The sequence below is a fragment of the Dreissena polymorpha genome, chromosome 7 (assembly GCF_020536995.1).
Source record: "Dreissena polymorpha isolate Duluth1 chromosome 7, UMN_Dpol_1.0, whole genome shotgun sequence".
NCBI classification, from domain to species: Eukaryota; Metazoa; Mollusca; class Bivalvia; order Myida; family Dreissenidae; genus Dreissena; species Dreissena polymorpha.
Window position 1 is genome coordinate 10,637,738 of NC_068361.1, and position 26,663 is coordinate 10,664,400.

The window sequence follows — 26,663 nt, forward strand, 5'->3', positions numbered from 1 at the left end:
TTTTCGCTTTATGTTCTTCAAAGCCCGTGTATTAAAACTTGTATGACATAAACATAAAACAAAACATACTTTTTGGATTTTTCTAGAAACGCCATTATCAATCAATAACTAAAGAAATATATCAAAAGAAGCGAATTCGTTGAATTGATATCGCCCTCAAAATAAACTGTGTTTATGGATCGGTGCAAATCCCTTGATATACAGTATAATCATTAAGTGTAGGGTAATAATTAATAGGTATTAATTAATTTTTGGGTAAACGTCTTTATGAATTTCAATTCCTCTCATTGATATCTACACACCCATGAAGTTTCATGTTCAAATCTTGCGTGGTTTCTCTCTATAGTCCTGAAAACAAATCATTAAAAACAAACAAACAAAGGGCAATAAATCCTATTTAAAAAGTGTAGGGTTATGGTTCCTGTGCATGGCACTTCTACTTATTGATATCTATACACATATTAAATTTCATGTTGATATCTTATATAGTTTTGAGATATAGCCATACAAAGTTGTGTGACAGACTGACATACTGACGGAAGAGCAAGCCCAATTCTAAATCCCGCCGCCTTTGGCGGATGATAATATAAACTTTTATTTCTAACTTTGTTTTTGTTTTATTTTGTTGCGAAAAGAACATGCAATTATTGGTTGTTTTAATGACTTTACATTGGCAACTTTTGCGTCATCCCTGTTCTTATCGCATTTGATTTCTTGACTGTATAGTTAAAAATTAAACATAGATGCCATTAACCAGTATAAACCACAGACACATATAATCAAAACGTTGTGTGAGGTACTTAGACAATGGTGACCCTATCGACAATTGCTCACAACCTAGCAGTTACTAAATGTGTTTGGATTACATTATTGGCACTTATTTTGCCATGCAAGCTTTTGTTCGATTACGATCCGGAGCTTAAACTTGTAAGTACACAAAAGCAAAGTTATTCTCTTCTTAACCATTTGCATGCTGGGAAATTTGTTGTCTGCAAAAATGTCGTCTGCTGAATTTTTAAAATTAGCATTTTCTTTGATTTTTTTTCAAAGAATACTATCAGAATAGCAAACAGTTTGGATCCTGATGAGATGCCACGTTCTGTGGCGTCTCATCTGGATCCAAACTGTTTGCAAAGGCCTTCAAAATTCGGTTCCAGCACTGAAAGAGTTAAGTGATATTTTCCATTCCAGTTTCGGAAATTGTTTATTTTGGCCGTTCTCTGTTAAAAGGGGGTTTAATGCATGTGTGTTAAGTGTCGTTCCAGATTAGCATGTGCAGTCCACACAGGCTTATCAGGAACAACACTTTCCGCCTTAAAAAGATTTTTGCTAAGAAGAGACATTCTTGAAACGAAAAATATCATAAAAGCGGAAAGGCTAGTCCCTTATTAGCATGTGTGGACTCTTACTGACGAGTATAGACATAAACAGGACCAGCACACAGCCAACATTATTTTATTTATTTCAGAATGGAAAACTATATTCTTAGCATATGAAGATAGCTACATCCTTTATTTTATGTTTTTGTGTGTGTGTGTAAAATTCATATTTTTTTTGCTTCCCCTCTGGGGCCCTTTTAAATGACGCAGCCCTTAAAATGAAGAGCTTTTTTCGATGACTTAATTCGCTAAATACCTGTACCCAAACACAGAGATCAAAGACAACTTGATTTGTTAATAATCATGAAATGAATTACAGTCTATTCAACAGACCTTATTAGTTGCGATCCGAAATACATCGAAAGAGCCTTCTATCGGTTAAACCAGTTTTAACATAAAATGCTTTGCATTGACAGTACATTTTCAGATATCACAGCTTTAATCCTTTTTCATTTGTATTTTGTTATGTCTTGTCCTGTATTCTTGAATACAAGTTTATTGAGCCTCGTTTTGAGAAAACCTACCTAAATGCAAATGCCAAAAGTGTCGTCCAATATTAGCCTGTGCATTTTGCACCGCCTGGTCAGGGACGGCACTTTCCGCCTAAACTGGATTTTCGTTTAGAAAAGACATCCTTTAAACGAATAATTCAATTAGAGCGGATGGTGTGCCTGATACGCCTGTGCAGACTGCACGTGCTAATCTGGGATGACAATTTTTTCACATGAATTAAGTCCATTTTTTCAACAACGGGGCTCGATAGTTTCTCAACTGATTACGTTTCCGGGGTATCATTATTCGAACATATTTCTATATATTTAATAGGAATCAAAATGTGCTTACGTCATCATCGTCATGGCCATCCTCTGGCTGACGGAGGCCATCCCTATCCCAGTGACGTCACTTTTCCCCGTGTTTCTTTTCCCAATGGCGGGAGTTATGCACGCGCGGGAAGCGAGCTCGGCGTATTTTTCGGTAAGTTAATAGACCATTCCTTTCGTATGTCTCTCAATGTAATTCCAAAATTAGGGATGTCTATTTTATTTATTTCTATATTTAGAATATTTCTTACAGAAATTCCTTTAAGCAAACAGCGCAGACCCTGATGAGACCCCGCATCTACGCTGTTTGCTAAGGCCTTTTTTCTATACGCTAGGCATAAATGGGTTAAGACAAATTCCACACATTTGGCACAATTAATCTCATCCGATGGAACAAACAACAATGACCCAGTTGATGCACAACTTGATTTTTTTCAATTAATTAAAGGGGCCTTTTTACAGATTTTGGTATGTATTGAAGTTTGACATTAAATGCTTTATATTGATAAATGTAAACATTGGATCAAAAAAGTTCTAGTAAAAAAAACTAGAATAAAATTAAAGAATGAAAAAAGTAACCCTCAACTGGGCTCGAACCACTGACCCCTGGAGTAAAAGTCTATGGTTCATACCATTCGGCCATCCATGCTCACACAATGATGGAAGATTTTTTAAAACTTTATACAAGCAATCCTCGTAGTATCACAAAAAGAAACGACAGCAACAGAACTCTTCAAATTATTCAATCGTATCGCGTTGCAACGCTTTATAATATTCAGGTTTTTTAAATCGGCAAAAGATGCATATAATGGATATTTTAGAGGATGGTTCAGTATTACTGTTTTCTTACACATATCATAACTACAACGATAATTTGCGAATCCGAAACATTTTTTTTCATTTTGTCAATTTACCAAAACGTGAAAAGGTTCCTTAAAATTAGATATGATTTATGATTATTATAGGATTTAATGGGTCAGCTATGTGTGTAACCAATTTAAGGATTTTCCCTCAAAAATAAAGATTATACAAGGGTAGTTTTCGTTATTTGTTACAATTTGTATGCTTACATTTTGCACGTACACTCAATTAAATTTACTATCATTTACTATCATTTACTATCATTTACTTTCATTTACTATCATTAACTTTCATTTTGAAGTTATTTTCAAAAAGGCATTTTTACAAGATATGTGTCTTGTTCTGAGAAAACTGGGCTTAATGCTTGTTCGTATAGTGTCGTCCCAGATTAGCCTGTGCAGTCCGTACAGGCTAATCAGGGACGACACTTTCCGCTTTTATGGTATTTTTAGTTTGAAGGAAGTCCCTTCTTACCGAAAATCAAGTTTAAGTGGAAAGTGTCGTCCCAGATTAGCCTGTGCGGAATGCACAGGCTAATCTGTAACGGCACTTTACGCACATGCATTATGCCCAGTTTTGTCAGAACAAGTCACATATAAACAATATAACATACTTATCGAAGACCGTTAAATAGAATAACTGGCATGCCTATTGAATGATTAAATTAATTGAATGCCACGTATATATCTTAACATGTTGTGCATGTGTTAACCGAAGTAGGCTATCGTTTATGTTGTAAATATGTCCGAAATCTGTTGTTAATGAGTAGATCTAAAATAACCTAAACATATCTTTATGAGGATTTAACAGATGATCAGGTTTGCCGTTCCACCATCCGCAACATAACGCCCCCTCTCCTCCTCGCATCTAGCACCCGCCCCATCCAATTGACCCATATCGGTTTTCACATGAATTATTCGCCGTTACGTAGTGATTAAGCTGTTCGCCTATCTACGAGGAGGCCACAAGTTAGTCCGACACTGTAGGAGCGTTTTCAACGACCAACCCCCCCCCCCCCCCCCCCAAAAAAAAAAAAAGAAAAGAAAACACAACAACAACAACAAAAAACAAACAAACCAACAAGGGCTGGTTCTATCCATTAAACGGACTCGATAGCGTTTATATAAGCCTAACGTTTTCGACCAAATCGAGCTTAAATACATATGTTTAAACATATCAGGACATCTCAATGTTGCTGCTGGGAGGTTTGCTGATCGCCATGGCACTGGAGGAGACCAACCTCCACATCCGGATCTCTCTCTACGTGCTCGTGCTTGTCGGTGCCCAACCAATAATGTACGGGTAGTAAACCAAAAGCGGGAATCGTATCCGAAATCGGTATCCCGATATTCGGGATAGTGACAAATAATAAAATACATGTGAAATGTTTTAAAAACTTGACAACTCAGACAAAGTTGTTTGGTTGCTAACATACAATCGGAAAATGTTTGCAATTTCTATCTTTAAATTACTTTTGAATTTAGTTAATATCTACATACATCAATGCTTATAGGCCTTACATTCTTAATAGTACGCAATCTGCTATCGTGTTATGACATTTATAATGCAATAGATAAATGTATTTTAATTAACATAATTCTTTCAGTTTATATATATATATATATATATATATATATATATATATATATATATATATATATATATATATATATATATATATATGTATATATTATTTTAGTTTTAAATATTAATTATAGTCCACTCAAAAACAGGTAACAATTTCGCGTATTTCAGGTTGGTGTTGGGTTCTATGGTAACCACGTGGTTCTTATCGTTTTGGATCAACAACACCTCCGCCACCGCCATGATGATGCCCATAATCCTCGCGGTCTGCACTTCCGTCAGAGAAGTCAAGGCACAGACGGTCCATGGTAGTCTGACTTTTTAGTTCCGCTTTAACCCATTTATGCCTACTGGACTCTCCCAACCTTCAAAATTGGATCAATTTATTTCCCAAAATTAGGGATGTCTAGTATATTTATTTCTATATTTAGAATATTTCTTACAGAAATTCCTTTAAGCAAACAGCGCAGACCCTGATGAGACGCCGCATCATACGGCGTCTCATCTGGGTCTACGCTGTTTGCTAATGCCTTTTCCTTTATACGCTATGCATAAATGGGTTAAATTGAGCCGCGTTTTATAAAAACAGGGCTTCATGTCCGCACAGGCTAATCTGGGACGATTCTTTTCCACATGGACTGGATCTTCGTTTAGAAAAGACTCCTTAATGTTTTTTTTTATATAAACGGGAAACGTCGTACCTGATTAGCCTCTGTGGACTCCACGCGCTAAATTGGGACGACACGTGCATTAGCCCATTCTATCCCAAAGCGAGGCTTGTCCGTACAATGGAGCTGTATATTATCTGTAAATTAGAGTGTTGGCGTATTTATATGTGTACAGAGTCTCTTTAACGACTAATAATATAAAAATATGGACCGTTATATTGCTTAATAAATGAGCCGCGATCTGCGAAAACGGGGTTTGATGCATGTGCGTAAAGTGTCGTCCCAGATTAGCCTGTGCACTTCGCACAGGCTAATCAGGGACGACACGTTCTGCTTCAATTATATATTTCGTTTTAAGAAAGTCTCTTATTAGCAAAAATCCAGTTTAGGCGGAAAGTGTCGTCCCTGATTAGCCTGTGCTGCACAGGCTGATCTGGGACGATACTTCACGGACATGCATTTAACCACCTTTTCGCAGAGCACGACCCAAGTGTTTATTTGCAATTTTCAAGCTTCTAGTATGTTGTAACTGCGCTCAATATACACGTATGGCATGCAGGCCGTTTACATTAACCAAAAATAAAACAAAAATGTTACATATATTATTTCGTCATAGCAAATCTATACGTCGAAGAGTTTTAATAAATTTACTCCCATTAAATAACAAATTTTAAGAAATTCGCTCAAGATTTGAGGTAATTGCACCTGCAAAAGGATCAATAATCCGCACATTATACATATTATACCGTATGTGCGTTATACCGTCTTTTTGCTTCTGTTTTTTTTTTAACTAACTTAGACAAAAATCGATAAGAGTCGCGCTCTGTGAAAACTAGACTTAATGCACGTGCGTATAGCGTCGTCCCAGAGTAGCCTGTGCAGTTCGCACCGGCTAATAATGGACACAATTTTCTGCTATTGTGCTTTTTTTTCGGTTGGTTGAAGCCTCTTCTAAACGAAAATTTAGTATTTGCGAAAAGTGTCGCCCCTTTATTAGCCTGTGTGGAATGCACAGGCTTATTTGGGACGACATTTTGCGCACGTGTATAAGTACCGTTTATATGTTATTGTTCAGTTCCGACGGAAGAGTGCCTCATTCTTCAAGAGGACGTAACGGTGGAGCACAACGTGGATACTTCGCTGACCGCTGCCCAAAATGGTGATACGATGGCAGAACAGTATGTTTATATCTCCAAAATTGTCATTATACAACGAGCCTTGTTCATGCAAACTGGGCGTATCACATGCCCGTTAAGTGTTGTCCCAGATAGTACGTGGAGTCCGCACACGCTAATCAGATACAAAATTTTCTGCGTTTATGGTATTTTTCGTTTAAAGGACGTCTGTTTTAAGCGGAAAATGCCATCTCCGCTAACTAAGCCTGTGTGGAATACGCAGGCTAAACTGGGATGGCACTTAAGGCACATGCATATAGCCCAGTTTTTCCAGAACGAGGTTCATATAAATCTGAACAAAAAATCGCTTTGACATAAACTATTAGTTTGACAATTTTAATCCTGTTTAAGTACAGTAATAATTAAGATGGTAACAGTCAAACGTATGTTAGGCGTAAAAATATTTGCATTAAATTAAAATTATAATTTAGAGGGTATGACTGGCATAAAGGTTAACGACTCGGCAATGTACACGTCAAAAAGTATACACATATAAAACGCAACACTACTGTTAACCTCTTATTTGAACAACACTCTAAGGGCATTCCCTTTAGGTTAAATAAAGTTTATTAAACACTATGACATCACATCGTTTGCAAGTTATTTATTTACTAAACCATTGCTGTTTATTATTTGCACATGATTAAGAAAATACGTTCTTCATTCCTGTATCGATAATTGAATCTGAATACAACAAAACCATTCATGCATTTTGTTTGTTTGTCCCAACTTTAACACTTTGCTATAACTTTTGCAATATTGAAGATAGCAACTTCATATTTGGCATGCATGTGTATCTCATGGAAAAAATAAATATATAGCTTCAAAGTGGCGCAGAAGAGGACATAGTGTTTCTAACAAACACATATCTTGTTTCTCATTTAACTCTCTCAGTCTAATTTTGTTATGCCTAAATCGATTTGATTTATTCATTGTAGCAATGTATAGTTGTTAAATTCTTACATATCTCTTTCAATGCATCTTTTTATTGTGCATTTGTAAAACGATAAACTTGTTATGCATAAGTTGAATAAATATTATGTTTTATATCTACACAGAGAACCCATCGTTTCATACGTGTTTGAAGACAAACAAGCGGAGGCAGAGTTTTACGCCCTGACGAATGCCCAATCTCTCAGCGTTGCGTATGGCGCACTTTGCGGGGGCCTAGCAACCATCACGGGAACGCCTTCGAACCTCGTTCTAAAGGATGTGGTTGACAAGTAAGAGCGCGTAAAATAGCGGTATCTGTATATGGGCCGCACTCAGGGAAAATGGGACTAAATGCACGTGCGTTAAGTGTCTTTCCAGATCAGCCTGTGCAGTCCGACACTTTCTGTTTTAATGGATTTTTTCATTTTAAAGAAGTATTTTCTTCCCGAAAATCCAGTTTATACGGAAAGTGTGGTTCTTGATTAGCCTGTGCGACCTGAGATCACAGTTTATGTCTTTGCATTTAACCCCATTTTCCCATAGCTGGGCTCAACTCCTATGGTTTATTATGTCGAACGCGTGATTTTAAATCTGCCAAAGAATTGTGCGTTTGATGAACGATTGAATATTTTCAGTTATATTAATATACTATTTTAACTAATAATAATGATGCTACTACTACTACTACTACTACTACTACTACTACTACTACTACTACTACTACTACTTCTACTACTACTACTACTACTACTACTACTACTACTACTACTACTACTACTACTACTACTACTACTACAACTACTACTACTACTACTACAACTACTACTACTACTACTACTACTACTACTACTACTACTACTACTACTACTTATTATTATTATTATTATTATTATTATTATTATTATTATTATTATTATTACAATTATTATAATTATTAATATTATTATTATTATTAATATTATTATTATTATTATTATTATTATTATTATTATTATTATTATTATTATATGATGATGATGATGATGATGATGATGAGGAGGAGGAGGAGGAGGAGGAGGAGGAAGAGGAGGAGGGTGATGAAAACGTTGTTCCGATTTAGTATAATTTGTAAACAGATGTATATCTCTGAAGAACATTGCTTTACATTTTCTGAACACAACTTTAAATTACGTGTGCAAAACATTTTATCCTATCGCTCAAACGATCCATTTATGATTGGAAAATACATAAGTCGCGCTCTTGGAAAGTGGGGCTTAACGCATAAGCGTAAAGTGTTGTTCAAGATTAGCCCTGGCGGATTATAAGGCTTATCAGGGACGACACTTTCCGCATTTATGGAAATTTTTAGCTCAAAGGAATTCCCCTCTAAACGAAAATCCAGTCTAGACGGACTCAGGGCAAATCTAGGAAGACAGCCTTACGTACATATATTAAGCCCGGTTTTTCCAGAGCGATGTTCACTTATTTGTGCAGGTTTTACCGCGACCATGGAGTGAACGAATCTCCCATCTCCTTCACTTCCTGGATGGCGTTTGGGCTTCCACTGTCTTTCCTCTCCATGTTCATAGGCTGGATGTGGCTTTCCTTTTGGTTCCTTGGACGCAGGTTATAATTTTTTTTTAATTATTCATCCTCGTTCTGGGAAAACGGGGCGTAATGCATGTGGGTAAAGTGTCATCCCAGATTAGCCAGTGTGTTCCGAACAGGCTAATCAGGGAAGTCACTTTCCGCCTAGACTGGATTTTTGTTTAGAAGGGGTTCACTTTTAACGAACAAAATCCACATTAGCAGATATTGTTGTCTCTGATTCGAATGTGTGAACAGCACAGGCTATGGGATGATATTTTGCGCTCATGCTTGAAGTCCATTGTTCACAGAACAAGGCTCTGTCAGTAACTGAATGTTATAATATGTGTCTTGTTCTGAGAAAATTGGGCTTAATGCATGTGCGTAAAGTGTCGTCCCAGATTAGCCTTTGCAGTCCGCACAGGCTTATCAGGGACGACACTTTCCGCTTTTATGGTATTTTTAGTTTCAAGGAAGTCCCTCCTTACCGAAAATCAAGTTGAGGCGGAAAGTGTCGTCCCTGATTAGCCTGTGCGGACTGCACAGTTTTATCTGGGATGACACTTTACGCACATGCATTATGCCCAGTTTTCTCAGAACGCGACTCATATGATAATATTTATAATTATATAATTATAAGTACATACTTATAATATTAACTGTTGAAAACCGTCATTATTGTATCCGTTAATAAGTAAATCAACGCCACAATATTTTTTCAAATGATCAAATATTTTTGCATGTTACATGTGTAAATACAACACACACATACACTAATAAATAAATAGATGTGGAAAGCAATGGCAGGTCTAAATTGACGCACCATCTTTGTGCAGAATGGAATAATTGCCACTTAAAATTCAAAGAATATCGATGCACGTATACCATATGCATTTTTAATGGTACAAAAAATCCATATTGCATGCCAATTAATTGTACTAAATATAATTAGAATTATACCTTACGAATTCAAGTGTTTATATTATGTAAGAAATTGTAATTTTTCTAGCTGTTTCAAGAAAATGGACCCGTCAACAAAGAAGGCTATAAACTCGGTTATAAGAAAAAGGGCCAAGGCACTGGGTGCTGTGACGTGAGTTTCTTACTATGTTTAGGCGACATGTTTAATGACCCGCGCTCTGGGAAAACGGTGCTTAATGCATGTGCGTGAAGTGTGGTCCGATATAAGCTTAGGCAGACCGCACAGGCTAATCAGGGACGACAATTTCCGATTGTATTGTATTTCTTTTTTAAATGAAGTTTCGTCTTTTCGAAAATCCAGTAAAGGCAGGAAGTGTCGTCCCAGGTTGACCTGTGCGGACTGCACGGGCTAATTTTGGACAATAGTTAACGCACATGCATTATTATTTTATTCATTCAAATTCCAAAGTAATACCATTGAAATATCAAAGTATAGAAGTATGTTAGCGTGCTCAACATGTTAACATTTAAATAAATGTCACTGTCATGTCACTATAAAGAAGTATTAAATGTGTGTATTATTTAACCTTAGATTCGCCGAGTGGCAGGTGGTTACTGTTTTCGTATCCATGGTGATCTTCTGGTTGTTCCGCAATCCCCCAAATATTCCGGGATGGGGCTCACTGTTCAAGGATAAAGACGTCAATAACGGGCACAGGTTAACGTATCTGTTGTATTCCAATACGTTTCTTACTCGCGACTGAGTTCGTTCTTATCAAACGTGAAAACGTTCTAATTATACTTAATATTTAATAATACTTTAAACTAAATAATTATGAAGAGAATTTTAATAATTATGACCATAATTATGATAATATTGTACGTATCATTTTGTTGCTGTTGTTGGTGTTGATGATTATGACGATGACTAGTTCAAGTTATTTATTGGATAAAACATGATTGATTATTGATGATGAAACTATAGAAAGCATCAACATGAACGGGTCACAGATTTCAGGCATTTAATAAACAAGCCTCGCTCTTGAAACTCGAGGCTTAAAGCGAGATTATACGATTTTTTTTTATATGTGTTCAGTTGTAATATATCGATAAAATATGTTACAATAACACAAAATAGGCAAGAAAAAATATACATTGAAGACGAATTTTTTAAAATGCAGCGAAGACAAATTAGCGCCCCGAGCCGATTGTGACGAAGATATTTCGTACATATTTTCTACAATAAGCGAAGCATTCGTCTTTTTAGTAATTGTTTTTGTGTCGTATGAATAGATATCGTTGCGGGAATTAAAAATGAACCGTTTAACTAAATTTAGATTAACATCGTACAGCCTTTTTCGATTTCAGAATTAAATATCTGGCTTATTTCGCATTTTTCGACACATGTTTTTCTTAACTTTTATTTTTATTTATATTGAAATATATGTTTAATAAGTTTTTTACACATGTTATAGTAATTAATAAATATTTGACAATCGTGTAATCTCGCTTTAATTCATGTGCCTAAAATGTTATCCCATATTAGCTTGTGCAGTCCAAACATGTTAATCATAGGCGACACTTAACGCTTTAATGGTATATTCTTAGCGAAAATGTAGTTTCGTCGGAAAGTGTCGTCCCTGATGGGCCTGTGTGGACGGCACAGGCTAATCAGGAAAGACACTTTACGCACATTAACTAAGCCCCGTTTTATTTAAGCGTGGCTTTAATAAGAGGATTTTAAACATTTAGTTCTAGGAGCTAAATTTGAATATGTATGTGTTTTTCTAGCCTGGTGTCGGACTCTACGCCATGTATACTTCTAAGTGTCATCCTCTTTATACTGCCAGAACAGAAACCAAACATACTGTGGTGGCGGCAAGGTGACGTGTTTCTTTTATTCTGTTTCATTTGGACCGAGAGTTCGAATCTTTATCATGTGAATATGAAAACTGGGTTACAAAATCAAATGTCTGTTCAACATTGTTTCCTGTCTAGAAGCCGTGTTATCACTCAATCTTGATGACACGTTGACAATATCTTAGTGTCACGTGTATCTAGAATCGTGGTCACAAGGTCACAAGGTCAAATCTTTTAAAAACAACAACAAATTGTTATCACTATAGACGCAACGTTATGATTAAATCTAGAAAATGTTTATTTCCAAATTAAGCCGCTCTCTGGGAAAACGGGACTTAATGACTGTGCAAAAAGTGTCGTCCCAGATGAGCCTGTGCAGTTCGCTTAACCTAATCAGGGAAACAATCGAAACTAAATTTTCACTAAAAGGGAACATTGAATACAAGAACAACTAATTTGACGTTGCGAAACTCTATTCGTAGGTCGCCCATTTTACACGCCGATACTCAAGTGGACGACGGTGGCTAAGAGACTGCCGTGGGGAGTGTTGATTCTCGTGGGTGGAGGATTCGCCATGGCAAAAGCCAGTCAGGTGCGTTTGAGCCTAGATCATCATCATCATCAATATTGTTGCCGTTGTCGTCCTCCTCCTCTTCATCCTCCTCCGCATCATCATCATCGTCATTGCCGTCGTTGTCGCCGTGGTCATCGCCACGTCGAAGTTGTCAATGTCATCATCATCATCATAATCATAATCATAATCATCATCATCATAATCATCGTCGTCGTGGTCGTCGTCGTCATCATCATCGTCGTCATCATTATCATCAACGTCAATGTCATGAACGCAATCGTCGTCATCATCATCATCATCAGAAGCAGCAACAGCAGCAGCAGAATAACATCATCATCATCATCATCATCATCATCATCATCATCATCATCATCATCATCATCATCATAATTATCATCACCATAATCATAATCATATTCATCAACATGATCTTCATAATCCTCCTCCTCCTCCTTCTACTCATCCAACTCCTCTTCCTCCTCCTCCTCCTCCTCCTCCTCCTCCTCCTCCTCCTCCTCCTCCTCCTCCTCCTCCTCCTCCTCCTCATCATCATCATCATCATCATCCTTCTCCTCCTCATCATCATCGTTATAATCCTCATTATCGTTATTATCATTGTCATCAGCAGAGTATCTTCACATCATGCTCACTGCAATCATCATCAGCAGTAACAGCTGCAACGCCAGTAGCAGTAACAGAAGCGTAGCATGATTTCTTTATTATAATCGTCATCACCGCAAGTCAATAAATCCTATCGTCTTGGGAAATTAATGTAAGGTTTGTAATAGATGATATTCCTCCTTAGCAACTTTATCTTTTAACACGTCTACGTTATAGGAATCAGGTTTGTCGAAGTGGATAGGCCGAGAGTTGAGGGTGTTCGGGGCCCAGAGCCCGACGGTTATGTGCTTCGTGGTGGTAACGGTCGTCTCGCTCGTTACCGAGGTGATGAGTAATCCGGCAACCGCGCAGCTCTTTGTTCCCATAGTGAGGGACATGGTAAGACTGTATTCGTCGTCGTCGTCTTTGTCGTCATCATCCATTACGTCAACCATCAAAAATAATTCAAAGTGAAATTTGCTTGTTTGATTGACATTGCGTGTATTATCAGGTTGGACGGCATTTCTATTGTAATATAGAGGATATTTGTTGGATTCGGTGAATTATCGATTTTAATTCACGAGTACTCATAGAAAATAATATTTTCACGAGTGGCGCATATATATATTTTCTATGATCACGAGTGAATTAAAATCGATATTCCACCCGAATCCAGCACATTTTCTTTTTATTTCATGCTTTTTTTTTCACCGTTTATAGAGAATGTTTAACAGTCTAACTAAAGAATTTCGCTGGGATAATGACGTCATTTCATAAAAAAATGACGTCATTTCACAGTAAATGTTGTCGTTAATTTTCACTGTTAATTTTCACTGTTTGAAACAGTGAAATTATCAGTTTTAATTCACTGATATTTCTCTATAAACCAACGGAAAGCATACAATAAATAGAGGATATTTGTTGGATTCGATGGATTATCGATTTTAATTCACGAGTGATCATAGAAAATAATATTTTCACGAGGGGCGCAGCCGCGAGTGAAAATATATAGTTTCTATGATCACGGGTGAATTAAAATCGATATTCCACCAAATCCAACAAATTTTCTTTTTATTTTATGCTTGTTTTCACCGTTTTTATGCATTGTTAAAGAGTTCAACAAAAGAATATCGCTGGAATACGTCATTTCGTAAAAAAATGACGTCATTTCACAGTAAACAGTGACAATTATCGGTAATTTTCACTGATAATTTTCATTGTTTGAAGCAGTGAAATTATCAGTTTTAATTCACTATCTCTGTATAAACCATCAGAAAGCATTAAATAAATAGTGACAATATTATGCAAATTGAATACCAAAATTAACAACAACAAAGCACGTTTAAATACATTGTCTATCAATTGTACTACGCGTGTGGTTTTACGGTGAGCACTGCACAATGTGTTTGACGCGTTTTAAATGTACAATTTCTGGTCTATTCACGAGCTGCGTCCAAATGTTAAGGTCCCGTTCAATGTTTTATTTTCAATAAAGCACGCTTACGTTTATTCTCTATTGATAAAAAACAGCAAAGGGTGGTCGTGAAAGAATCGGTCAAAATGAAAATGGGAACATAGATTATTCGACACCATAAATATATAATAGGATTAAATGTAGTGTTTAAACTTTTTTGGTAGTCCGTGTCCCAGTATGTGATATCACTATCTACGATCATGGCAAACGCCTTTTAAAGGGGCCTTTTCACATTTCGGTAAATTGACGAAAATTTAAAAAAATGTTTCAGATTCGCAAATTTTCGTTGTAGTTATGATATTTGTGAGGCAACAATACTACTTAACATTTAATACCATGATCTAAAATCTCCATTTTATGCATCTTTTGACGATTTAAAAACATAAAAATTACAAAGCGTTGCAACGCGAAACGATTGAATAATTTGGAGAGTTCTGTTGTTGTCGTTATAGTTTGTGAATCTACGACAGTTGCTTATATAAAGCATAACATATGGCCTTTCATTGCATGAGCACGGTTGACCGAGTGGTCTAAGCGATAGACTTTTACTCCAGGGCTCCAGGGGTCAGTGGCTCGAGCCCAGTTGAGGGTTACTTATTTTCATTCTTTTTTTTTAAATTATTGTTTTTTATTGGAACTTTTGAGATCCAATGTTTACATTTATCATAATCATTATAAAGCATTTAATGACCAACTTCAATACATGCCAAAATATGTGAAAAGGCCCCTTTAAATGTTGAGCTGTGTTGAACCCTATATTTATAGTCCATGTTCCGGGGTGCCCCTATCACTATATCTGAAGACAATTAGCGCATACCTCATGTTTAGTAGTATTTAACCGTCTGATTATAGTCCGTGTCCCTGGGTGTCAATCCACTATATCTGATGATAGCTAGCGCCGTTGCAGCCTCGTTCGCGTTTATGCTGCCTACTGGGGCGCCACCTACGGCCATCGTCTTCGCTGCAGGGTACATCTCAATTCCGAACATGGTTAGTATGTTGTAGAATACATTTTTATTCCGTATGTTGTTGTTTTACTAAATACAATAAATAATTTCGATTTTCGCCGTTTTCACAGTCGTATCATGGTAGTTTGTAAAGCTTCTTAAATTGTCCTGGACAAGTCACACTTCTTCTGTTCAATCTTAAATTGTCCTGGACGAGTCACGCTTCTTCTGTTCAATCTTAAATTGTCCTGGACGAGTCACACTTCTTCTGCTCCATCTTAAATTGTCCTGGACAAGTCACACTTCTTCTGTTCAATAAAAATTCAAAATTGGAAAGTAAAGCCGTTACAAGCGACTTTACCTTTGCAAGCATAGCTGTTACAAGCGACTTTACCTTCGCAAGCATATCTGTTACAAGCGACTTTACCTTTGCAAGCATAGCTCTTACAAGCGACTTTACCTTTGCAATCATAGCTGTTACAAACGACTTTACCCTTGCAAGCATAGCTGTTACAAGCGACTTTACCATTGCAAGCATAGCTGTTACAAGCGACTTTACCCTTGCAAGCATAGCCGATACAAACGGCTTTACCTTGACCAGCATATCCGATACAAGCAACTTTATATTTGCAAGAATAGCCAATACAAGCGACGTCACATTGGCTGGCATAGCCGATACAATCTGTTTACCTGAACGCTATTCAATTTCACATGCCAATGTTAGTAAGTGAAAGCATTCCTATTTGAAACAGAGAAAGGTGGAGATTGGCCGTAGAACGTATTGTTTGCCTTATACATGGAGGGAAACTTGGCTAAATGCCTTTGCGTAAAATGCCGTCCCAGATTTAGCTGTGTAGTCCGCGGAGGCTTATCTGGGACGACACATTCCGCTTTCATCAAATTTTCGTTTGAAGGAATTTCCTTCTAAGCGAGAATCCAGTCAGACCGCACAAGCTTATATGGGACGAAACTTTACGCATATGCCTGAACCCTTTCAGTGCTGGAACCGAATTTTGAAGGCCTTTGCAAACAGTTTGGATCCAGATGAGACGCCACAGAACGTGGCGTCTCATCATATTTCAAACTGTTTGCTATTCTGATAGTATTCTTTAAAAAAAAATCGAAGAAAATGCTAATTTTAGAAATTCAGCAGAAGACATTTTAGCAGACGACAAATTTCCCAGCATGCAAAGGGTTAAACCCAGTTTTTATCAGAGCGGTGCTCATTTAATGACCTTTTCCACACTAAGTTTATATCAGTTCAGGCGGGGATTGGAATCGTTGAATCACGGAACCTGTCAGCTTTTTACGAAGTAATGAAATGGACGTGTTTAGAGACGCTGCTTTTCTAAGCGTTGCAATTTCATGTTTTGTATGCTTTCGGCATTTCATTGACATTTTCCATTAAAACACACTCAATGAACATAGAAATTATGTCATTTGCGACTGTCCATTACGGGTATCCGTATTTGTTGGTGTCATTTTTATTTAAACTGTATCATTTTGGCTCAATGGCATCGACAGTCGTAGGCTTGTTGAGACACTCTCATGTCCCTTTCCTGGGTAGAACAAGTACGTCGTGTCATAAGGGATTTGAAAAATTCTGCTGGAGAAGGAAAGGAACCCGGAACCTCGTGAACTGAAGGCGAACACCATGCCACCTCTTGTTTGAGCTTTAAACTGAAGATAAAATGGCGTATCTACAACGTTTGTGTAGGTCAAAAATGTGGTAAAATAGATATGTACACACATATGTTATATAGTTTAGTTTGAAAGGTTAAGTTGTGAAAAAGCCACATATTAAGATATTTTTCAGCATATTATAACAAAAAACGGGATAAAAAGATAAATTTTAAACTTTGGCACATTAGTAAATTGCAATTTATAATCTTCTTTTTTATAATCAGTTGTTGTTGTAGTAATAAACATTTTTAAAGCATCGATTAGATAACCCTTCAAAAGTACGTTACACAGTTGCCGTTGTTTTGATATGTGCCAAAGGAAGATATTTTTGTATATTTATTATTTGTATTGAAACGTATGCATCAAACTGATTTGCATGTAACCGGTTTAGTTGAAAGCTTAGGGAACTTTTAAAACTTGTTTACAGATAATTGTAATTTTGAAAAAAATCATTAAACATGTTCACTATCAAATACAAAAACGTTTCAATGAAGTTCGAATGTGAAGCATTCGCTAAATTTTGTTTAATTTCGTTCGGTGAGAAGTAAATGCATACTTCTTTTTTAATATATAATACGAATTTTGAAAATCGTCGTTTCAAGAAAGATTGAACAAATTCCTTTTAAGCATTTGAAACTTATGTGTTTCTCGTAAAAATAAAAGAAATTATCTCCGATAAAAAATACATTGCTAAAGTTATTACAATAGCGGAAACATTAAATATTCCATTATTCACCGACTGCAATTTAAATGAAGACATACAGTACTTTACATTTTGTACCTTCTTATCGCGTAATAAAATTATTGTAGTGCCCTTTAGTTTTTGCTGCACATATCAAATTCGTTAATAGATATTGTTCCCGGTTTTAAAGTTATCAAATTGCGCTTAATGTATGTTTCGTTATCAGGTCCGGTTGAATTCGTTTCACGCGATAAAAGCGCCAATATTTGTTATTATGTATGGGACTTCATGTTAAAAAAAACAACACATTTTTCCTCGAGATTCAATTCTACGATTATTTTGAATGTTATAGTGTACAGAAACTACTAGAATTCAGTTGGTTTTACAGGACTAAAAATGCTTATATCAACGCATTTCCAGATGTATCTCAAAAGGTGTTTGTTAATTTTAAAATCCTGGTTATTTGTTTTGGGTATTGTAACTGTCAATAACTTCAGTTTACATTGACAAATCTTTAAGAAAATTTAAAAACAGCAACCCCTGCAACCATTTCGGGCTACAAGCCACACTTAAACAAAAGAAAAATACTGTTTCTGCTCAGAAACGTTAATCAAGATGGAGGTGTTGAGCTAAATTGTGTTGATAGATAGCTCATATACAGACATAGCATGAGTTGCAGTAATAGTCAGTTGGGTCAACGTCAAAGTAGCTTTAAGAAAATTTAAAGAGTCCACTCAATTACGTCAATAGGGACGGAAGAATTTTGCTGAAACTTTCTTTGTAAGTAGCTTATGTGCAGTCCGAGCTTGGGATCAGTCGGATAAATTTCAAGGTAACTGTTGCTAAGAAAATTCTGCTTCCACACATTATCTTTAGTTTGGATGGAGATTTTGTTAACAATGTGTTCTTTTTTATCACATGCCATACTATGTTTCCAATGTAATATAACCATATCGAATAGTTTCATCTTACATATGTGTAATATACTTTTTAAACGTTTTCATTAGCTTAGTTTTCTTTCGATTGACCAATCACCTTTTTTTGCTGAAATGACGTTGCAACCACAGGTGGGTAGCGTGTGGCTATGATATTAATTAGTGAAAACATCATTTTGAATGATAAATAATCATATTTTAACGAAAAATTAACTTTTCTGAAAAAAAAAAAGTTCACTATCAAATATATATATATATAATAAGGTATGCAACTCAAAATCACCCCAAAACGGGGTGCATCGCTTTGAACAGCCATATCTTCATCAACTGTGCAGCGATTTTCACGATCTCGGTCTTATTCAACGCAGAAATGAATTTCCTTTCTGGAAATGTATATGTCTTGCAATATTTGTACAAATGCTGGGTCAACTTTTAAGAAATCATACGATACACAACTCGCATGACCCAGTTGACAGTGTCTTGATGTTTTCACTAATTAATATCATAGCCACACGCTAACCACCTGTGGTTGCAACGTCAAATGATGTCACGAAATGTAAACAGCATTCGGGATTTTATCATTATGTTTGCGTAAATATTTGTTCAATTTGCTCATTTAAAAGCATGTGATAAAACATTATCTGAGACTCGTTGTGATATCATAGCATATTTTGTAAAACTTGCCCAAAGGCTCGCTTGCTAACAAAATTTCTGAACTCGTTTAATAAATATAGTATGATATGCCAACTCGTGCAAAATCCTATATGTATTACCCTATGATAAATACCGATATACTATAGTATTCAATTTCATTGTCTGTATAAATATATATTCTTAGGCCTTGGCGGGACTTCCTATGAAAATCATCGGCATTTGTTGTACAGTCCTTGCGGTAAACACCTGGGGAACGTCGCTGTTTGACCTTGATCACCTACAGGACTTCCTAAAACCCGTCAATAACATGACATCGGTTGCCATGGCAACTAACTCATCGTGGAATTCTACCGAGAATAACAACATCACGTGATTAAGACAACAACAACAAAGGAATATCTCAGTGGATCACGGTGATGACACTCTTGTGTTATTTGGGTGTGAAACTGTTGCTATGGAAACTCGATCTTACACTTAAATAACACATTGTAAATAAGTCGTTAGCATGAATATGAAAACAAATTTGTGTCTGTTTTTGGAAACAGCAGACTTAGCACCGTTTTGTTTTAACAGCAGATTGTGTTGCAAAACACAGAGAAAAATACATTCACAATTTACCAATGATGTATTCTTTATCAATGAATTATGTATATCTGTTTTGTTGTAATTAAGTGTCCCCTTAAAAAGTAAATGCCTAAGACTATTTCTTTCAAATAGAAAACATTAAAAGCGTTTAAATTATTATTGCGGTCAACACCAAAACATAACAGTTGTTTAATAACGAAATACATTTTTAGTGTGCGTTGTTTGCTTGTACATGTGAATTCTGCTTTGATGATAAAGTAATTAAGCCACGAATAAACGATTATTGAAATAAACAATTGTTTTACACAAACAGTTTTGTCCATAACAATAACCTTACACCATAATCATACTTTGATCGTCGCGAATAAACTTATGAATTTCCTAGTTCATTTCATTGTCAATCCATTTTTGAATTCCTATGTTATGATTGTATTGGGTTTGCTAAAAGTTGTATGTCGCTATTCTGCAATACAATTGAATAGGGTTATGAACTAGCATTCGTGCATTAAAGGGGCCTTTTCACAGATTTTGGCATGTTTTGAAGTTTGTCATTAAATGCTTAATATTGATAAATGTAAACATTAAATTTTAAAAGCTCCAGTAAAAAAATCAAAAATAAAATTTTAAAAAGGAAAAAATGTAACCCGCAGCAGGGCTCGAACCAGTGACCCCCGGAATCCTGAAGCAAAAACGCATAAGCCAACTGAGCTCTCCTGCCAAGCGTACATGAGATGCGTATTTTATACCTTATATAAGCAATCTTCGTAGTTTCACAAATTTAAACGACAACAACAGAACTCTCCAAATTATTCAATCGTTTCGCGTTGCAACGGTTTATAATTTTAAGGTTTTTAAATCGTCAAAAAATGCATATACTGGCTATATTAGACCATGGCAAATGTTCAGTAATACTGTTTCCTCACAAATATCATAACTTAACCGAAAATTGGCGAATCTGAAACAACTTTTTTTAATTTTGTCAATTTACCAAACCGTGAAAAGATCCTTTTAAGAGTACACTGACTTCTTTTAAGTAATACATGAGCCGACAATTACCAATTTTACCTAAATATGATGGAACTTGTATGTTTCCCTTGAAAAACAGAAAGAACAAGATTATTTATAATTTTGCAACATCCTTATTACATTCTGGAAGCTTCCTCGAAACGTGTTTTAACGATTCCACCACAGATGCTTTAAAACATATCCCATACACGTGCTAAATGCCATAACAAACACGAATTTGTGTTGTAGCCCAATTCTGTAGAAGACGTCATCGGTCGATGTTATATATATATTTGTTGGTTCATATATATATATAATAAAAGAGAAGGAACAAACACAACTTTAAAATATCTGTGAGTTATGCATTAATTTAACGTCGACACTACATTTCAACACAAACTAATGAAATTACATTTAAACATTGCATGCTATTCAAGCTTACAGTGTCGATATCAAACGTAATATATTTAAAGTTGAACTAAAAACAAGAACAGCCAAGATTTGTGTACATTAAAATGTTGCAACATGAAAGCGTCACAATACAATGGTGCGTTCGGTATTCTTTTCTTCTATTCCAAAACGAATAGTTATCCGACGTCATCCGGCCATGTTGCAACAGAAACTCGTGAGGTCAGCGGATTGTACTTGGCCGGAAGATACCGAGTGTGTCACGCCCCCAAGAACGGCTCGCAGCGAGTTCAAGTCGGGCATGTCGTTCAGTTGCTGAAACGACAGTGAAATACTTTTTGAGCCGCGCTCTGGGAAAACGGGGCTTAATGCATGTGCGTAAAGTGTCGTTATAGATTAGACTGTCCGCACAGGTTAATCACGAACGAAACTTTCCGCTTAGCGGACTGCCAAGGCTAATCTGGGGTGACTCTACGCACAGGAATTAAGCAATGTTTTGTCACAGCGCGGCAGGAATTAAGCAATGTTTTGTCACAGCGCGGCAGGAATTAAGCAATGTTTTGTCACAGCGCGGCAGTAATTAAGCAAAGTTTTGTCACAGCGCGGCAGTAATTAAGCAATGTTTTGTCACAGCGCGGCAGTAATTAAGCAATGTTTTGTCACAGCGCGGCAGTAATTAAGCAATGTTTTGTCACAGCGCGGCAGTAATTAAGCAATGTTTTGTCACAGCGCGGCAGGAATTAAGCAAAGTTTTGTCACAGCGCGGCTCATTTTAAGTCTTTAATTTTATTTTGTAACAACACATCATATAAAAATATGTTCATTACATCGCTTATTTAAGCGCACATGTATGCTTTTGTTAGTCTGAGAACGCGTGTATGGATGTGACGTCTTACCCAAATATCGCGTTTGTTATTTAAAAACAACAGCGCGGGACACAATATTTATGTTTGCATTTTGCCACATGTTCAGTCCGTTTACACAGTGAATGAAAATTGCATAACGGGATCGATAATTTGTTGAACGTTTGACAAAGAAAAATTCTCAACTAACCTGTGTGCTTATGCGCGTTGTATGATGGAAAATACGTAATATTAGTTTAATTTTGCGCCAACCCACTAAACGATTGCAAAAATCACCATGCTGTAAATTGGATTGGCGTAATTATGTTCCAGATTTACCGGTATGAATACAAGTGACCGTTAACGATGTCAGAGTAAAAACTGTGAAATGACGTTATATTTTTACGTCAATTATGATGCCTTATGTTTATATTAGTTTTTTTTTATAGTATTTGTTTTGTTACTGATTTATTTCTATATTAATTTACTTTAACCATTCTAAAGTCCAAACTGTGACGTCAACCATGACGTTACAAATACCACCAAAATATCCATACTTTTGGAAATCCAATAAAATAGACGATAACAAATATGTTTAAAGTTAAAAATAAAAAGGAATGTGATTCAAGAATATTTTAACTGGTTTTTTTTTAATGAATTTCAAAATGAATCCACGGTGTATAAAACGTTTAAAAATTGTGATTAGTATTAAGTTTTGGAGGCAAATAATTTTAATTTTAAAATTAAAAACTAACCGTTCACACATATTGTGCATGTTGAACTTTAAAAAAGGATAAATATCTATCACTTAACAGAAAGAATTAGGAAACCACTTCTATGAGGAAGTATATCAAACTGCTGCAAAGAATTTTGTTTGTGTAAATACTATGCAGAATGTCGGTATATGTGTAACTACTGAGCATAGTCCGTGGAAAATACCTGAAGCATGCGGTTTAGAAGAGGAATTGTTCTGATAGTGTTTGCGACGCTGTGATTTGACGTCATATCCGTCGATGACGTCACGTTGTTTATTGTGTCGTTTAGGTAAATAGCGGAGAAGTAGATCTGCACCAAGTAGTTCATGGTTTTATTGATTAGATAGATCTTTTCTAAATCTTCGAAGGAGATCTTTTCAGATGTGCTTGGAATCACTTTGCTCGTTTCGTTTTTGAGTTTCCCTCGAGCATCTCGTTTCCGTAGATGGCTTGCTGTGACGCCATTGATTTTCACAATTGTAACGTCATCGTCGCAAAAATGATCATCGATTATGCTCTTGGAACCTGTAATCAAAAAATATAAGCACCACTGTTGATTATTTACTACGGAATACCGCCTTAGTGGTTACACATTAAAATCCAGAGGGCGACAATGCGATAGTGCGATAGTAGGATGGCGACAATGCGATAGTGCGATAGTAGAATGGCGACAATGTGATAGTGCGATAGTAGGATGGCGACAATGCGATAGTGCGATAGTAGGATGGCGACTATGCGATAGTACGATGGCGACAATGCGATAGTACGATGGCGACAATGCGATAGTACGACGACGACAATGCGATAGTACGATGGCGACAATGCGATAGTACGATGGCGACAATGCGATAGTACGATGGCAACAACGCTATAGTACGCTGGCGACAATGCGATAGTACGATGGCAACAATGCGATAGTACGATGGCGACAGTGCCGAAATACGATGGCGACAGTGCGATAGTACGAATGCGACAATGAGATGGTGCGATAATACGATGACGACATTGCGATAATACGATGGCGACAGTGCGATTGTACGATGGCGACAATGCAACAATGTGATAGTGCGATAATACGATGACGGCAGTGCGACAATACGATGGTGACAGTGCGATAGTACGATGGCGACAATGCGATAGTACGATGGCGACGGTGCGATAGTACGATGGCGACAATGCGATTGTACGATGGCGACAATGCGATGACACGATGGCGACAGTACGATATCACTTTCGCATTTTCGCCATCGTACTATCGCGTTGTCGCAATCGTACTATCGCATTGTCGCCACCGTATTATCGCGTTGTCGCAATCGTACTATCTCATTGTCGCCATCGTACCATTGCATTGTCGCCATCTTACTATCGCACCGTCGCACTCTGGGTTTGAATGTGTAACCACGATGGCACTAACCGCAATTTACATACTTATTTCTGATCCATAATTTAACGATGCAGTATTGTACTTACCGAAAGTAGAACAAATAGTAATAACTATTGCATCAAATAAACAAAAGATTAATACCGAAATTTAAAGGATTCATTGAAACAATAAATTTTATATTACGATGTAATAATTCAATAACGACTTTATCTGACCTTTTTCACCTAATTCCGCCATATCCATTTTTATTTTCGGCGACGCGTGCAAGTCGTAGGCTGTGGCTAGACCCACGTACACAACGCATACAACTGCCAGACAATACAACCAATGAACCAATGGCTGCTGGGGATTTTTTTCCATGTTAATGCTTGTGCAATGTTTTGTATCCCTGGACAAAGAAAATTATGGTTACAAGTGATCATCACTATTTTTCCACGGACATACATGATATTTATCCTATTACCAGATGAAAATCGATAGTATAACAACGATCGTATAAACTTTACCTTTATACTTTCGCTTTTTTAGACCATGGTTTTCCGATCTCTATCTTAAGAACACTATATGTTTCAATGTGACGTCATAGCAAATGATGACGTTGAAGTAAACAAACACTTCCGAGTCAACTTGGAAAACCGGCGCTGTTTCTTTGAATTTTCAAGTATTTTTACTCTTTTTGAACAATAAACGACCATAAAATAATAGGATAAATAGAATATTATGTGAGTTTTGGATAAAGATCAAGTTTATCATGCTCGGCACGAACCATGTTAGCGCTCGGCAAGCCTCGCGCTACATCGGTTCTAAGCCTCGCATGATAAACTTGATCTTTATCCAAAACTCACATAATATTTTCTATATACATTGTCGCCGCCCCCAAAAGACATTGAAGACCTATGCACATTTTAATCAGCTACATACTTCTCATGCTAAATCTTATTTATGTTCGGTTTAGCCTTGTTTATTGGCTATTATAGGAATCTATGCCTTTTTATGAACGGCTACAAAAAGTTTTAAACATTCTCAGCGTAGAGGCATATGAAAATGAATATATCTTCAATTATATTGTTAATTCAGACACTTAATTTAGGAACTATTTGGCTATAGCAATATTGCGCAATAATCATTACACAGTGTAGAAGGTCTACCTTGCTTACACATGTAGATGTCATATTTTTAATTAATTAGACAACAAAGTTAGCAGTTTTCGCGAGTTGTCCGTATGTAATATAAAACAGACAGTGACACATATCACTAAAAGGTACAGTATTCTTCCATTCATGCTATTCATAAAATAAATAAATAATATTTCACGTACCTTCTGTATAAATGATATCCACGTTCTAAAATTCAAGAACAAAATGTTTAAGCAAGGAATACTCAAAGATTTAAAGGCGTACGCAGACCGCAAATGTCCATGCGGCAAAACAAGGCAGCAAACACAGTAATAAAATAGACACGATATTGAGTGATAACACGCCGGTCAAGATAAAATATCGAAAAACATTTGATAAGTGCGCGAAGAATGACGTATAAGTTTGAGAAACAATGAAATGCACCCAAATAAACAGTTAAAGGGCGTGAGGTTAGACGAAAGCTGTGGTCTGGGACCATTCGCTCGAAACTTCAAATTAACACAATATAACGTCAGTTTTATTTATTTATTCGGATTTAGTTATAAAAGTTAAAATAAATGTATATTATTTTTCTTTGAGTGAATCTCCATTTTGCTTCATAATATACACAATTTTAATTAGCAAGTACGTGTGATATCAGGTATAATATTTAATTTATATTTAAGTTAAACATGTTCTTAGAATAACGGCTAAGCGTTGCACTTCTTTATTTGTTCCCGACCCCGAAAAAAACAGTCATCATTATCATCAACAACAAAACAACATTAACAACAACAACAACAAGGGTGTTGGCACAAGTCAAGTCAACACGTTGTTTGATATTTTCAACTCAACTCGACCTACCTTAATTTTTTGTACCGACCCTAATGGTCGATTTTAAAATAATGCGAAATAAGTTGAACAAAATCCATAAAACTTACACATCCTGTAGAACTATCCGTGAAACTTCAAAACATCTGGTCCTGAGCGCCACCTCGGATGTAACATTGGCTCATGTATTAATGCATCACAAAAAAGAGATGGCGCCCGTGATTATTGGCCGTTTAAAGCGGGTATGCACGATTTTTATACTTGTTAAATTGTAATATATTAATAAAAATATGTAAGAAAAACACAAAGTAGGCAAGAAAAATTATAAATTGAAGACGCAGTTCAAAAAATGCAGCAAAGACCAATTAGCGCCCCGAGCCGATTGCGACGAAGATATCCTGTACATATTTTCCTACAATAA

The 26,663-nt window shown here is 36.3% G+C and overlaps 3 protein-coding genes across 3 annotated transcripts in view; 1 reads left to right on the plus strand and 2 right to left on the minus strand.

The window, feature by feature from the left end:
- The window catches only part of LOC127840048 (low-density lipoprotein receptor-related protein 4-like), a 212,388-nt gene that overhangs the window by 132,830 nt on the left and 52,895 nt on the right, over positions 1 to 26,663 (minus strand). The window lies entirely within an intron of this gene.
- LOC127840052 (Na(+)/citrate cotransporter-like) lies at positions 720 to 20,286 on the plus strand. The gene is made up of 14 exons (XM_052368441.1): positions 720 to 927; positions 2,205 to 2,354; positions 4,242 to 4,357; positions 4,817 to 4,953; positions 6,389 to 6,491; positions 7,547 to 7,711; positions 8,895 to 9,026; positions 9,997 to 10,080; positions 10,501 to 10,626; positions 11,700 to 11,791; positions 12,251 to 12,360; positions 13,180 to 13,341; positions 15,269 to 15,406; positions 19,502 to 20,286. The coding sequence occupies exons 1-14, from the start codon at positions 808 to 810 to the stop codon at positions 19,688 to 19,690; spliced, it is 1,824 nt and encodes a 607-aa protein (XP_052224401.1). The 5' UTR covers positions 720 to 807; the 3' UTR covers positions 19,691 to 20,286.
- On the minus strand, positions 21,249 to 25,776 carry LOC127840053 (uncharacterized). The gene is made up of 4 exons (XM_052368443.1): positions 25,615 to 25,776; positions 24,512 to 24,684; positions 23,097 to 23,437; positions 21,249 to 21,630 (listed from the first exon to the last, which is right to left on the minus strand). The coding sequence occupies exons 2-4, from the start codon at positions 24,654 to 24,656 to the stop codon at positions 21,505 to 21,507; spliced, it is 612 nt and encodes a 203-aa protein (XP_052224403.1). The 5' UTR covers positions 24,657 to 24,684; positions 25,615 to 25,776; the 3' UTR covers positions 21,249 to 21,504.

Excerpts from the sequence above, each read along its gene's own strand:
- LOC127840052 (XM_052368441.1), top strand. The coding sequence starts at position 808 with ATGGTGACCCTATCGACAATTGCTCACAACCTAGCAGTTACTAAATGT. Across the intron at positions 10,081-10,500 it reads AAGGCACTGGGTGCTGTGAC|ATTCGCCGAGTGGCAGGTGG; the intron begins GTGAGTTTCTTA and ends ATTTAACCTTAG. Across the intron at positions 13,342-15,268 it reads TTCCCATAGTGAGGGACATG|TCCGTGTCCCTGGGTGTCAA; the intron begins GTAAGACTGTAT and ends GTCTGATTATAG.
- LOC127840053 (XM_052368443.1), bottom strand. The coding sequence starts at position 24,656 with ATGGAAAAAAATCCCCAGCAGCCATTGGTTCATTGGTTGTATTGTCTG. Across the intron at positions 23,438-24,511 it reads GGCGGAATTAGGTGAAAAAG|GTTCCAAGAGCATAATCGAT; the intron begins GTCAGATAAAGT and ends TTTTGATTACAG. Across the intron at positions 21,631-23,096 it reads TTCTAAACCGCATGCTTCAG|CAACTGAACGACATGCCCGA; the intron begins GTATTTTCCACG and ends CTGTCGTTTCAG.